The sequence below is a fragment of the Typha latifolia genome, chromosome 8, assembly GCF_019914945.1.
Source record: "Typha latifolia isolate L0001 chromosome 8, TyphaL0001v2, whole genome shotgun sequence".
In the NCBI taxonomy this organism is placed as follows: Eukaryota; Viridiplantae; Streptophyta; class Magnoliopsida; order Poales; family Typhaceae; genus Typha; species Typha latifolia.
Genome location: NC_133093.1, coordinates 8616743 through 8630592, shown reverse-complemented (window position 1 = coordinate 8630592; position 13850 = coordinate 8616743). Strand labels below are relative to the sequence as shown.

The window sequence follows — 13850 nt, the reverse complement described above, 5'->3', positions numbered from 1 at the left end:
TATTGACTTATCTCATGTGTGATTTTTCTTTTTTTATGCTTGAATTTATTATTTTACTCTTGATGTTGCTTCAAGTCCATTTTTTCTCTATCCAGGTCTATGTTGAAGTTGCTTGACATTTTACTGCAACTTGATCATTTGAAAAATGCAAAAGCAAGCATACCTAACGACTTTTCGTGGTATAAGAGGTATTATTGTATGAAGAATGAACGTCAAGCATTTGTTTGTTATGTTCCCAAGGATCTGTACTTCGAAAGTTTATTGTTGTTGGGAATAAATGCAGTGAAGTAGAGTAGTATGACAATAAGAGAAGTTTATTTTTAATCCCCAATATTGTGGTTCAAACCCTACATTTTTCATTATTTCCAGATTCTTGCTGTCATTTGCAGAAACTGTTGACAGAATAGTTTGTTAGACAGGCTTGAGAGTTTTAACTTTACCATCCGTATTAGGTTACCAAGGGTTTCTTAGGTTTACAGGACGAAGAGTATCTTTCATGTGGCTTAACTTGGAGAGGGTATTTTAGGTACTATATTTAGTTAGTTACAAAATTTAAAATTTTAATTAACTCTGAAATTTTCAGAAGGCAGAACTGAGAATTGGAAGCTTGAAACATAAGGTTCAAACTTTAATATTGCTATAATGTGGAGGCGTGAAGTATCATCTTGATTAAGCTCATGGAAACTTGGGAACAATTCAAATTGATACTTTTCTCATGACTCTTATCTACTGTATTGTGGGCTTGTGAGAACTAAGAAGTACTGATGATTTAAGTTTGTCGAGTAGTAAATGTGTCAGGCAGTAAAGTTGAACAAGTCCTTGTATTTGACATTGGGAGTTGTATATATGTAATGTCATAGAATAGCTGCATGATAGCGTGAGGCATTTGAGATACAGGTTTGCTTCTTGCTGAATAACGAGAAGTCCTTAAAGAGTAAAAGTGACGCCCTATTTCTGCATCTCTATTTGGTCTGCCTCATGAAAAGTGATAGGCTTAAGAGTAACTAAGAAAGAGTTCATAATGGTCATTTGATAGTATAGCTCTTTCTTTTCAGGGTCTCCTTTCGAAGGAAAGGCATTTGCATTCTTCATCTGGAGTTCCTTGATACAAGTATGTACCATTATTTTCAGAACAGTCATCTGAAATGACTCTTACAAAGGAAACAATAGTTGGATCCATAGGCTATGAACTTAAAGGAAGTCAATCTTTCATTATGGATGCCGAATGAACTACAAAACTTTCAGAGTTAACTCTGTGTGCAATATGCATGTTACATATCATGAGATAGCAAGAAAAACCTAGAACCATGGAATCTTCTCATATGAGAAACTTTTGACTATTCTATTTCAAGGTTGCAATATACTTGGGTAACTTAAGGGTCTATGTGGTGAAACAGTAGATTCACATGGATATAATTCACAATAAACTGAATGAGCTGCAAGACTTCTCATCTATACGCCACTATTCATTTGAAATGTCTTCTATAAGATGTAAATACGTGGAAATTACATGTTGGCTTGGAGTATTTGACCAAACTATGCCTCCTCACAAACTAATTTACTCAGACACTCCACCTTCTAAACTTATTATCTAAATGGGTCTGTTTTCGACTCATCTGGTGCCATCTCATGGGTCCGTTAGGAAAACGTTGATCTTTATTGTATTTTATCCCAAATATAAAATGTTGATCTCATCAGCGCTTTACATAAGAATTTCATATAAATTTAAGGATATATAAGAAGAGTGAAGAGGGTGAGAAGATTTGATTTGTGTTTATCTCATGGTTCCAAAATTCAGCGGATCCCAAGGCCGACAAATTTCAGGTCGGATCTTTTATGGATTCAACCCGCATTTGTCCCGAGGACATTAGATAATTGATGGCCCCATCTTCTTACTCTCTCTCTCTCTTTCTTTATCTCTCTCCCAAGCAAAAGCACTGGTGCTTCTCTGATGCAAATCTGGTCTCCATTAATTTATTGAACTCTGACGACATAGATTTGGCTCTAGCAAACTCTGACGACCTCGAGTATGTAATTTTTTTTCTTTCTTTCTCTCTCCTCTTTTTCTTCATTGCAGAAGCATAAATTTTTTTCTTGCATCTCTCTTTCCCTCTTCTTTTTTTTTCTTCACAATAGAAGCAGCAGAACTGTCTTTTCATTTTTCTTTATTTTTCTTCCACACTCTCTCCTACTCTCTTCTCTTCACTAAAAATCACTGCAAAACAGTGGTTTATCATTTTTTTCTCATTTTTTCTTTCGGTTCTTTCACTCTCTTTATCTCTTTCTCTCTTGCTGCAGTTTCGCCACTGCTCTGCACTTTAGAACAGAGAATCTCTTTTTTTGAACATTTTGTCTTTCTCTTTATTCTCTTTTGTTGTAGAGTTAGAGTGATTAGAGGGGGAGATTATAGAGAAATAGAGAGAGATTATTATCCTTAGACACAAGTCACAATAAGAAGGTCCGTCATGTGATATGACTAATTTGATGCAATTCCTTTTTGGAGTACGAGGCTGATACGTTTAGTTAGGATCTTTTTTTACTGCATTAATTAATTATTTTTATTAAAATAAAATTTCTGTAAGTCGCGTTCGAATGCAGGTGGGGTCGCATTCGAATGCCCTTGCGAACACCTGCATCAGGTTCACAAATACAGAGAACGCATATTGTGCATTCGAACGTGGTCGGGTGAGTTCAAACACCTGCATCGCGTTCGCACATATAGAGAACGTCTTTTGTGCGTTCGAACGCGATCGGTGAGAATCTTCTAGAATTAGGGTTACATATTGTTTTAGGACTTGTTGGCTAGCCTCTATAAATATGTGGATGACAGCCAACTTCATTATGCTATTGGATTATTGATTTCTTGTCTCTTTATCATCTATCTACCTTAATCTCCCTCCTCCCTCTTCACCATCCTTCCACTTCTACCGTTGGCAAGGTTTCTCCTAACTTCTAATCTCCCTCGACTGTCGAGCCACCCCTCATCTTTGGGATCTCGACCACTTCGTTCTCTTCGTCTATATCCCTAAATTACACCCACCATCCACCTTTATCTCCATACCTATCCATAACCCTAACATCCACTCCACCCGTTACCATCACCATCACCCATGTTATTCCGTGTTTTCGTCCCAATTGCAGTTCGAATTTGCGAAGGGCATTACGAAATTGTAGATCAAGAAGTTATGGATCTAATCCACTTGGTTTCATAATTTTATGACTACCGAAGAATATTTGACGAATATTTTTCCACGGTTGCGCGGACTGATTCCTGTAATACATCCATATCTTGAAGGAATCGTTGCGTAGCCTATCTTTGGTTCGAGAACCTATCAGAGGCCCTAGATGTCAGTATTATGGTAATAATAATGACGACAAGCATATGAATTTATTAGATCCAACTCGAAATTTATCCTAATTTTGAGTAAGTGAATATTTTTTCAACTTTTAGTAGGTGAGTAATTATTGTTTTCTTAATTTTCTGTTATTTTTATAAATTTTTTATTTCCTGTATTGTTATATAATAATTAGAATTTTATGTAATTAATTGATCTGATATAGGCGATCGATATAATCGATATATATCGTTTGTTTAGAGGGCCGATCTCGATTCCGTTATCGGTACTTGGAACCTTAGTTTATCTTATCAAGATTTGAATCTAATCTGTATCTCTAGTTTATCCGGTTGTGACATAATAAATCTCTATAGTTATCTATTTAACAAATAAATGCAAATCAAGGAACGATCTTCTAATCCTCCACATGTATTCTTAATAGGAATAAAGTGTCGATTAGATCAACATTCTATGTAATGTGTTACAAACCATATGTGGAACGATTTGCTCATAGGGAAATTATGAGATTTTAAATGGTGATAGCTTCATGAGTTAAGGTTCTTTTAGCTTTGTTTGATTGGATTTGAAGATCGAAGCATGAAATTATGGCTAAAAGGGTGAGGGAAGGTCAAAATGGGGTTGAAATGAATTATCCGATGTTGTGGTGGTCATCAGAGAGTGGTTGACGGTCAAGGGTAGGGTGGCTCATGGGTAGAGGTGTGGATTAGGGTTTGATAGCTTGGAAGGGTTCTATGGTTAAGATCTACTCTTAGAAAAGTAAAGACGATCTAACAACTATGAATAAACAACAAATACGAGATAAATAATTACTTAAACTCAATATGCATTTCGCACATGATAATTAACCTATAACCATTCATATTTATAGGAGTAGAGTCATAGCGGGTTGGATCTAATTCGTCCTATTAAACTTACATCCGCTTTAATTTGAAATTAAAGGCAATAAGCAAAATCAATTAACTAGACTCGATTCGACTCAACCTAATTGACTCTTGTGGTTGGATCATAACAATCCACAACATTTCTGATACTTTGTCCTTAAGGTGACTAGTACGCAAGCTTGACCTTCAGGTTCATGTCATGCTCATGGGCCCACGTGTCTGGCACACGTCATACTCGGACTGCATACAAGTCCGGCTCAATCAATTGACCTTGGGTTGTTCTACTAGTCATCCTCGTACTTGTACTCGGGCTAAAGTTGCGCTATGAGTTTCGAACTGATTCGCGCAAGGTGGTCAAGCCTGTTTGTGAAAATTTGACCTACCTCGTGATGCGTGCGCTTCATCTTCTTCGTAGAATTGCCCTAATCCTAATCCTAACCTAAGGCCAAATTTATGTTTAGGGCTGCCATGGTTGCATGGGTGCCAATAGCGACAGGGTTAGGTCGTGGGCCGCTGATAGTTGACCTCCAGCAGGTCCCCGCGGAGGTGGATTGACGGCAAGCAATGGTGGAAGGAGATAATTGAGCTTCGGCTTGGTTTGCTTGTAGGGCGGCCATGGCGCATTGCCAACGATCTCGTTGGCCCCTAGTGGCTGTGTTTTGTACCCATGGCCCTATTGTAGCAGAGCAGTAGCGGCGAAGAAGCCTGGGGAAGCGATTCCAACATGGTATGGCTTAAGCACATCGAGAAGGAAGGTGGTTGCTCGGGCATCATTAGCTAATGATCGGGCAAAAAGAAAGCTGGCCATGACCACTAGTGGTCATGAAAGCGCCATACTCAAGGCTACCAACCATGAGTTTGCTACAGCGTGGAAGGTCGTCAACGACAATCTTTCGGCCTGCACTGGTGCATACGGTGGCCATGGCTTGGGTGCAGAGAACCCAAGGAAGGGACTGATAGTGATGGTTTTGGCCGAGCAGTGCGTATCGTCACCGGTGGAAACCTAGCATTTCAGCCCCTAGTTCCATCGCAGGTGGGGAAGATGACTTGGGAACCGTAGCTGTTGGTTGCTCCAGCCACGCTGCTGCGGCGAAATGGGTCCGCAAGGGTGGAGGGGGCTCCACTGCGGTTGGAAGAGGAGTGATTACCATTGTTTGGGCCTCCTCTTCCCCTCCCTCACAGTTTGAGTTTTCTCGCCATGTAGGGACGATTTCGCCGTGGCCCTAGCCCAGGGTGGTGGTGTGCGGCTAGTAGAGCCTCTACCGAGGCCTAGATTGAGTCCTTGAGGAAAGTTTGCATCTCCTTCAAGTTTTTGTTCAAATTGGTCGAAATTTTTTTAAAATATTGCCTTTGCCTACGGCGGTGGCTCATTGACGACGATGGTTGGTGGTGGCACCGGAGAAACTTCCATAGGGATGTAGATGGTAGCAATCTCCATCATATTTGCCTTTGATCGTGTGTTCATTATTGACCGAAAAATGGTGGCTCTAATACCACTGTTACGAATCAGATATGAAACAATCTGCTCGTAGAAATATTATAAAATTTTAAAGGGTGGTAGCTTCACGAGTTAGGATTCTAAGTTATGCGAAAAGGGTGAGAGAAGGTCGAAAGGGGCTGAAACGAATTATCCGATGTTGTGGCGGTCGTTAAAGGGTGGTAGACGACCAAGGGTAGTAGAGGATGGCTCTAGGATAGGGTGGCTCGTGGGTGGAGGTGTGAATTATGGTTTAGTAACTTGGAAGGGTTCTAGAGTTAAGATCTACTCCTAGGAAAGAAAAAATGATCTAACGGCTATGAATAAACGATAAATGCAAGATAAATAATTAGCTATAAACTCAATATTAATTCCACATATGATAATTAACTCACGACTACTCCTATTTATAGGAATATAGTCATAGCGGGTCGGATCTAATTCGTCCTATTGGGCTTATATCCGCTTTAATTTGAAATTAAATGCAATAAGCAAAATCATCTAACTAGACTCGACTTGACTTAACTTAACTGACTTGAATCTCGTGATTAGATCATAATATAATGTGTTTAAAATAAACCTCTTTTGATATTATGTTTGATGGATAACAGACCATTTGGGTAAATAAGTTTGTAAGGAGGCCCAATTTGGTCAAAATCTCTGTTGGCTTATACTATATAGTTTATTCTCGGAATCTCAGTAAACCGTGGCTTCTCATGCAAATGACTTCTATCGTCTGGTATTATTGTTCGTCATCTTTAGTCTTCTCATTGGGCCTTTTATAATAATGTAAACCATTGATTTGGTTTGTTGTTACTGTTTCCGGAATGTACTGACTACTGTTTTTTTCTTTCATATTTACAGAACATTTACTCAAGTAAGCATTCAGTGGCAGGATACTGACTCAATGAGAGAAGAGCTAGATGATCTGCAGGTCACTAGTTTATTGTATTTCTTTCTCTTGATGGGCCACAATTCTTTGTACTTAAATGTTATGAGGTGCTATCAGTTGAGATTGTTAATTTTCTTGTTATGTATGTTTACTGTCTGCATGAAACTTATTGGTCTTGCTCTTGATATTTGCAGATTTTCTTAAGCACAAGATGGGCTATCTTACTGAACTTGCATGCTGAGATGTTCCGTACGAATACGTATCCTGCCTTATTAGAATGACTTTTACTTGAGCAAGTCACAAATGCTAATGAAATATGAAGTTGCATGCACTTCTTTTTCCACCACTAATGTTCCTAAGACAATATATTTGAATTAATACTGCAAACTTAATGACATCAAATTAGGAAAGCACTTACCAGAAAGAAAAAAGAAGAGGGAAGCTGATGGCTTTTTATTGAATATGCTCCCCCCCCCTCTTTTTTCCTTTTAAAATGTGTTGCAGTAGCACTCATTGAGACATTGGTTTTGAGTTCCTTCACTAAACTGCAGTGTGGAAGACATTCTACAAGTTCTTATTGTATTCTGTGTGGAATCATTGGAGTTGGACTTTGCACTGCTTTTTCCCGAGCGTCATACTCTACTTCGTGTTTTGCCTGTGCTTGTTGTCCTAGCAACCTCAACAGAGAAAGAGAGCGAGTCTCTCTATAAGAGAGTGAAAATAAACCGCCTTCTAAACATCTTTAAGGTTTGACTGTAATCCTTTTCTTCTTTTTTTCGGAATACTAATACTATGCACTTCAGAATTTTGTATGGTAAAATTTGCAAAAATGTTTGTTCATTATTGTCATTGTGGATGTTGGACTCAGTTAGAATAGTCTATCATATTTATATGGTTAAATTTGGCAGAATGATCCTGTTGTTCCAGCGTTTCCAGATCTTCATCTTTCACCCGCTGCAATGTTGAAGGAGTTGTCAACATACTTCCAAGGTTTTTCTAGCCAAACTCGTTTACTGGCTCTTCCAGCACCACATGAAATTCCCCTTCGAGAGCTGCAAGAATATCCTACTCGTTACAGTATTTATTAGAAGTATTTTTTTTTCAAAGTTGTGCCTGCAGAATACTCACTAATCTTATTGATTTACATATTTGTTCTTCAATATCTGATCATTTTCAATGGACCAGTTCTGTTGGCTATTAATATGCTATAATAATAATTTGTTGTGTGGAAGAAATAGAAGTCTACAGGTTACCAGTGATAGAAGTAGGAACTGTCCTAGGTGGATGTGCATAAGTCCATCAATTAGTTTTAACTTTTAAGACATGTTCTGAGGGATGAGGGAGAATTATTGTTCATTGGACATGCACTAAGGGATGAGGGAGAATTATATGAATTTAACATTCAGATTTCACAGGGTTTATGGATTCAGTCACTTCTATTTTTATCAAATTGTTTTAACAGAGTTTTTTTTTATTTCATAATAAATTTTATAGTTTTTATTCTTTCTGGTCTTTTCTGAAATGGTTGCATTGATCTGAATATGACTTATTTTACTTATTATTATACCATCAATTATTGTATATTAATCAAATCATAGAGTAGGTTTTAACTAAAATGAGAATTCAAATGATTCAAGTTACTATAATCAAAACAAAACTAGATTTTGTGTTCTGGCAAATTGTTGCAATTTCCTTGATACAGCATTCGATTAGGTTCTGACACCTTTGGATATTCTGATCTAGAATGGCTATATACATAGAAAGCAATTTGCGCTACTCCTACTTTAGTGGGTTTGAACTTTGAACAATAACGGGTGCTATCTTTTCATATTCTTAGACATGAATTATGCAATTATATATTAGCCAATGTAGCTCGAAGCTCGACCGAAAATCTTTCCTTAGGGCTTTCATTCAAGTTGTGATATTTCTGATAACTGCAAACTTGAATCGACAAAAATCTAGAGCATGGTTTATGAAGTTGTGCTGAAAGCCTGAAATTTCCTCCTACTACAGCAAATCTGAACCCATCTCTTGGTTGTATAGGATGATATTGTTGAATGTCACATTACAGTTTCACATCTATGTGTGGCTAGAGTAATATTCTAGTTCTACTTGTGGTTGAATTGAAGTTTCTTTTAATATCTGCAAAGATTACTGAAGCCTGAAGTTGACGAAATTGTGCAATATCATGAATATTGTGATATTTGATATGATGAAATATTATTTCTTTATTATCTTCCAATGGAAGGTAAATATTTCTCAGGAAACTTATCAAAAACACCTTGCATTTTGTCTTTATTATCATTCACACCTGCATATGGGTATTTATATTTTATCATTCAACTTCTGCATTTTGCTTTTAATGTCTAAAAAGTACAATGCCATTAGTTTTTTTAACGGTCAATTCCATATAGATGAATTAACTTGACTATGGATGGAAAATGACCTTAATACCTTTGAGTAAATTTTTTACGTTAAGATAAAAGTAAAAGGAGAACCAGATTTTAAAATCAAATGAGGGATATTATAGATATTTCAATTTTTTATTTTTGAAAGTAATGGAATATTCTTTATTTCGGTAGATGCTATAAGGTTAAATTTAGCTTAGGGTATCTTTGAGGCAATATAAGCAAAATATAAGGGTTGAATAATAAATATCCATATGGTAGGACGCAAATGATGATGACATAATAAAAGCAAAGGTAGGGTGTTTTTGTTAAATTTCTCGAATTTTCTTTTATTAATGATTGTGTAGTTAGTAACTTAGTGTGGAGCACAAACTTCATGTTTTGTAGGGATCTTTAGTCCTTAAAATCTTTCTTGGCTGCTACTATTATATGGTCAGTCTGTGATGCAAATCTAGTATGAATGTAATGTTTTGGAGAACAATCGACCCAAACAAATAACTAAAGTAAAATATAGTAAGCAATAACTGATAAAAAGTTAATTGATTAAAAGGATCACTACTAGATGGAAGGAGAGAAAACCGCTCAGATAAGGCAGTAGCTTTCTCAACTCTCAAATAGGTATGTTGATAGTAGAAAGGCCTATAATATGGTATAAGGAAAGACTGTAGAGTTTAGGTTTACCAATAAATGGAATAGTAGTGCTTTTACTTTGAAACCAAGTCTTCCTCTTCACGTCCAGGCACTCAAAGATTCTTTTTCACTACTGAAATATTTTGGATAGCAACAATAACCAACGAAAAAAGTAGAGATTGAAGAAGAAGAGAGGTTTAGAGAGGAAGTAGAAGAGATTAGAGAAGAATCTTAAGACAAAGTAGGAGAAAGTGGGAGAGAGAGAGAGAAGAAGACTGCAGGAGAGAAAATGAGATATTTCAAATAATTCTTATTCTAACTTGTCCTTGTTTCTCATGCAATAACCTTTAAATAGGTTAACAACTTTGATTCTAACTGATTCTATCTCATGCAATAACCTTTAAATAGGTTAACAACTTTGATTCTAACTGATTCTAATAGAAACTTATTTCGTAATATGACTCTAATTGATCATCTTACCTAAATTGGCTAACCCAATTTAGGTAATAAATCAATGTGGACATCCCCCACATATAAGCTTACCATAACTATCAATTGAGATTTTAATAAGAATTTATTTCCTAATAGGATTCTAATTGATTAAGTCTTACCTAAATTGACTAACCCAATTTAGGTAATAACTCAATATGGACATCTCCCGCATATAGGCTACCATATCTATTAATTGACTAATTTAATTGATTATTTGAATAAAAATCAGTAATTAGACCAAAATTGGACTCAAGCAATTTTATTTTGGTCAAATTGAAGATGATGCCCACATCAGTCTGCCCATCAATAGTTATACCTACATTTGTGATGAATGATTTGGAAGTTGCATATGCTATGACCACCTGACTTTTATGCCTGAAGAATTGTTTGTTAACTTTTCTATCTGAAGTACCTTAACTCTTCCACTTATCAGAGGCACTATTTGATTGTAAACCATATTGGGACCATCCGGGCAGAGCATGATGACTTCTCCATCCGCTTTGCTTCTTCTATGAATCAGGTGAATGTTCTATCTCTTCAACTCTAAATAGGTTTTTCTACAGGTCCTTCTTTTGATCAATTTTTTATTTATGCTACTATGCTCTCGAGCTATGTGTTAACTGCACAATCAGGGTGTTGTGTTAATTCAATAACTCTCTATTTTTTATTTTTCTTTGTTTTAATCATGATTCATATATACTTATCTGAATTTAATTAACAAAACTAATACTAGCTTGCCTACCTTTTTAAACTAAGTGCTGCATTTAATAACTGATTTCCAAGTGCATATGTTACTATCAGATATTTGTTTTAGTCAAGTCTCTGTTGAAGAGATTTGGCAATATGTGTGGAGGTTTACTAATAAAAGAAGTATAATGTCTATCTATATTTCGAAGTAGTGGATAAGCTTTATTCCGTCCTCAGATGCTTTAACAGTGATTTTTCCCCATCCAGATTGTAATATTGAAGTCAACTGATGGAGCAGATGATGAATGGTCTAGAGAAGTCAAAGGAAACATGTATGATATGGTTGTCGAAGGGTTTCAACTTCTTAGCAGGTGGACCTGTAGGATTTGGGAACAATGTGCTTGGAAATTTTCACGCCCTTGCAAAGAACCAGCTTGGTCAGATTCTAACCAGTGCCCTACAACATTTTTTGACTACGAAAAGGTTCTATTTCCTTTCTGGAAAATTATGCAATCAATTTGATAGCACCTTCCTTTTAATTTCTGGGCTGCCAATAAATATTCCTTAATGTTGCTCGCTTTAATGATTTTGGATATGGAGTTTATGTGTTAGCAAAGGAGCTTTTTCGCCAAGAAATATCTTTTACATTTGACTTCATCTTTTTTTTTTATCAACTAATGACTATTTTCTCATGGATTTATACTTCCTCATTTGATCATATAGACAAGGTGTTTTTGAGGCATTAATGCAAAATGTAGGGGTAGAATGATAATATCCTTACGATAAGATGTGAATGATAATAAAGATCAAATATAAGGTGTTTTTGAAAAATTCCTTGATTATACTATCTTGGAGGTGCTTTTGCTCTTCATTTTGTTATATGAACCATTTGTGGATCTTGTAGGATTTACTTGTTCTTGGAAATAAGTTCTCATTAATGTATTGCTGCTCATATTCTGCTTCTTGCCATACCACGAAGAAGCAAAATACCTATGCTTCAGTGTAATATTGTGCTAGTTATAGTGTTTAATTAATTTCCCCAAACTATGCTGATGATTTTCTTGTTTCCATGTAGGTGGTGCGTTATAATTATACAGCAGAGGAAAGAAAAGCGCTAATAGAACTTGTTAGTTACATAAAGAGTATTGGCTTGATGATGCAACGATGTGACACATTAGTGGCGGATGCTTTGTGGGAAACAATCCATGTGGAGGTGCAAGATTTTGTGCAAGACAAACTGGATACCATGCTACGAACTACATTCCGAAAAAAGAAGGAATTGTCTAGGTAAATGGTCAATCTTTGTGAAATGTGTTTACTTAGATAGGATGACTTTAGATTATGGCTCCCAAAATCGGCCGATCCGGATTGAGATCGGCCATAACCAATCTCGATGCTGACTTTAGACAGGATGACTTTAGATTATGGTTCCCAATTTTAGCCGATCAGGATCGAGGTCGGCTATAACCGATCTCGATCCTGACTCGAAACTGTCTAGTAGTGACTGGTTTCAGTCTAGGCACTTTTTTTAGAAATTAAGGTTGAATCTAAAATGTATAGTTTCCAGTTTCGGCCGATCCCGATCCATGCCGAAACTAGCTAGTTGCAAGCAATCACCTGCAGCAAACAACTGCCTACTGCAGGCGGCTGCAGCAGACAGCTGTCAGCAGTAGCTGAGCTGACAGCTGCTGATAGCAGTTGCTAGAGAGAGAGAGGGAGAGAGAGAGGACAAGAGGAAAAGAGGAAGAGAGAGTGAGGGAGAGAAAACTACTCAGATAAGGCAGTAGCTTTCTCAACTCTCAAATAGGTACGTTGATATTAGAAAGGCTTAAAATATGGTGTAAGGAAAGACTTTAGAGTTTAGGTTTACCAATAAATGGAATAGTAGTATTTTACTTTGAAACTAATCCTCTTTATGTCCGGGCACCCAAAGGTCCTCTTTCACTACTGGAGTTCTGGACAGCAACAGTAACTAACGAAAAAGTAGAGATTGAAGAAGAAGAGAGGTTTAGAGAGGAAGTAGAAGAGATTAGAGAAGAATCTTAAGACAGAGTAGAAGAAAAGGGGGGAGAGAGAGAGAGAAGAAGACCGCAGGAGAGAAAATGAGAGATTTCAAATAATTCTTATTCCAACTTGTCTTTGTTTCTCATGCAATAACCTTAAATAGGTTAATAACTTTAATTCTAGCTGGTTCTAATAGAAACTTATTTCCTAATAGGACTCTAATTGATCATCTTATCTAAATTGATCGATCCAATTTAGGTTATAAATCAATGTGGACATCCCCCACATATAAGCTTACCATAATTATCAATTGAGATTCTAATAAGAATTTATTTTTCTAATAGGATTCTAATTGATTAAGTCTTACCTAAATTGACTAACCCAATTTAGGTAATAACTCAATACGGATATCCCCCGCATATAGGCTACCATATCTATTAATTGACTAATTCAATTGATTATTTGAATTAAAAATCAGCAATTAGACCAAAATTGGACTCAAGTAATTCTATTTTGGTCAAATTGAAGATGATGCCCACATCAAAGAGAGAGTGAGGGAGAGGAAAAGATAAAAAAAAGAGGGTGAGAGAGAGAGAGAAAAAAAAAGGAAGAGAGAGTGAGGGAGAGGGAAAGATAAAGAGAGAGAGAGAGAGAGAGAGAGAGAGAGAGAGAGAGAGAGATAGAAAAAAAGAGAGTGTGAGAGAGAATGGATACTTTAGGCTAACAGTTAGAGGGATAAGAAAGAAGAGAGAGACGAAGAGAGATTTTTACTTTTTAGGCTTTATATGTGAGTAATTATTATTTCTTATTTTCTTATAATTTTTTCTAAATTTTTAGAAATTTCTCAACATTTTTAATAATATTTAGAATTTTATTTTATTAAAATAGCCCGATCCGATACAGTCAGCCGATACATATCGTTTTTCCGGACGGCCGATCCCCGATACCGATTTTTAGAACCTTGCTAAAATGTATCTAATGTAGAAAACATTAGTAATTGTGTCTTCAAGATGCCTTCTTTTT

The 13850-nt window shown here is 36.4% G+C and overlaps 1 protein-coding gene across 4 annotated transcripts in view; it reads left to right on the top strand.

Moving 5' to 3' along the window:
* The window catches only part of LOC140793594 (protein PIR), a 56377-nt gene that overhangs the window by 13294 nt on the left and 29233 nt on the right, over positions 1 to 13850 (top strand). For 2 of the 4 annotated variants that reach the window (XM_073145154.1, XM_073145155.1), the window contains 8 exons: positions 96 to 188; positions 6579 to 6648; positions 6801 to 6865; positions 7158 to 7353; positions 7515 to 7666; positions 10563 to 10656; positions 11091 to 11306; positions 11899 to 12110. In XM_073145154.1, the coding sequence (XP_073001255.1) occupies positions 96 to 188; positions 6579 to 6648; positions 6801 to 6865; positions 7158 to 7353; positions 7515 to 7666; positions 10563 to 10656; positions 11091 to 11306; positions 11899 to 12110 (1098 nt within the window). Of the gene's footprint in view, positions 1 to 95; positions 189 to 1062; positions 1112 to 6578; positions 6714 to 6800; positions 6866 to 7157; positions 7354 to 7514; positions 7667 to 10562; positions 10657 to 11090; positions 11307 to 11898; positions 12111 to 13850 lie in introns of those variants that run through there. The other 2 variants (XM_073145156.1, XM_073145157.1) reach the window with 2 other exon arrangements.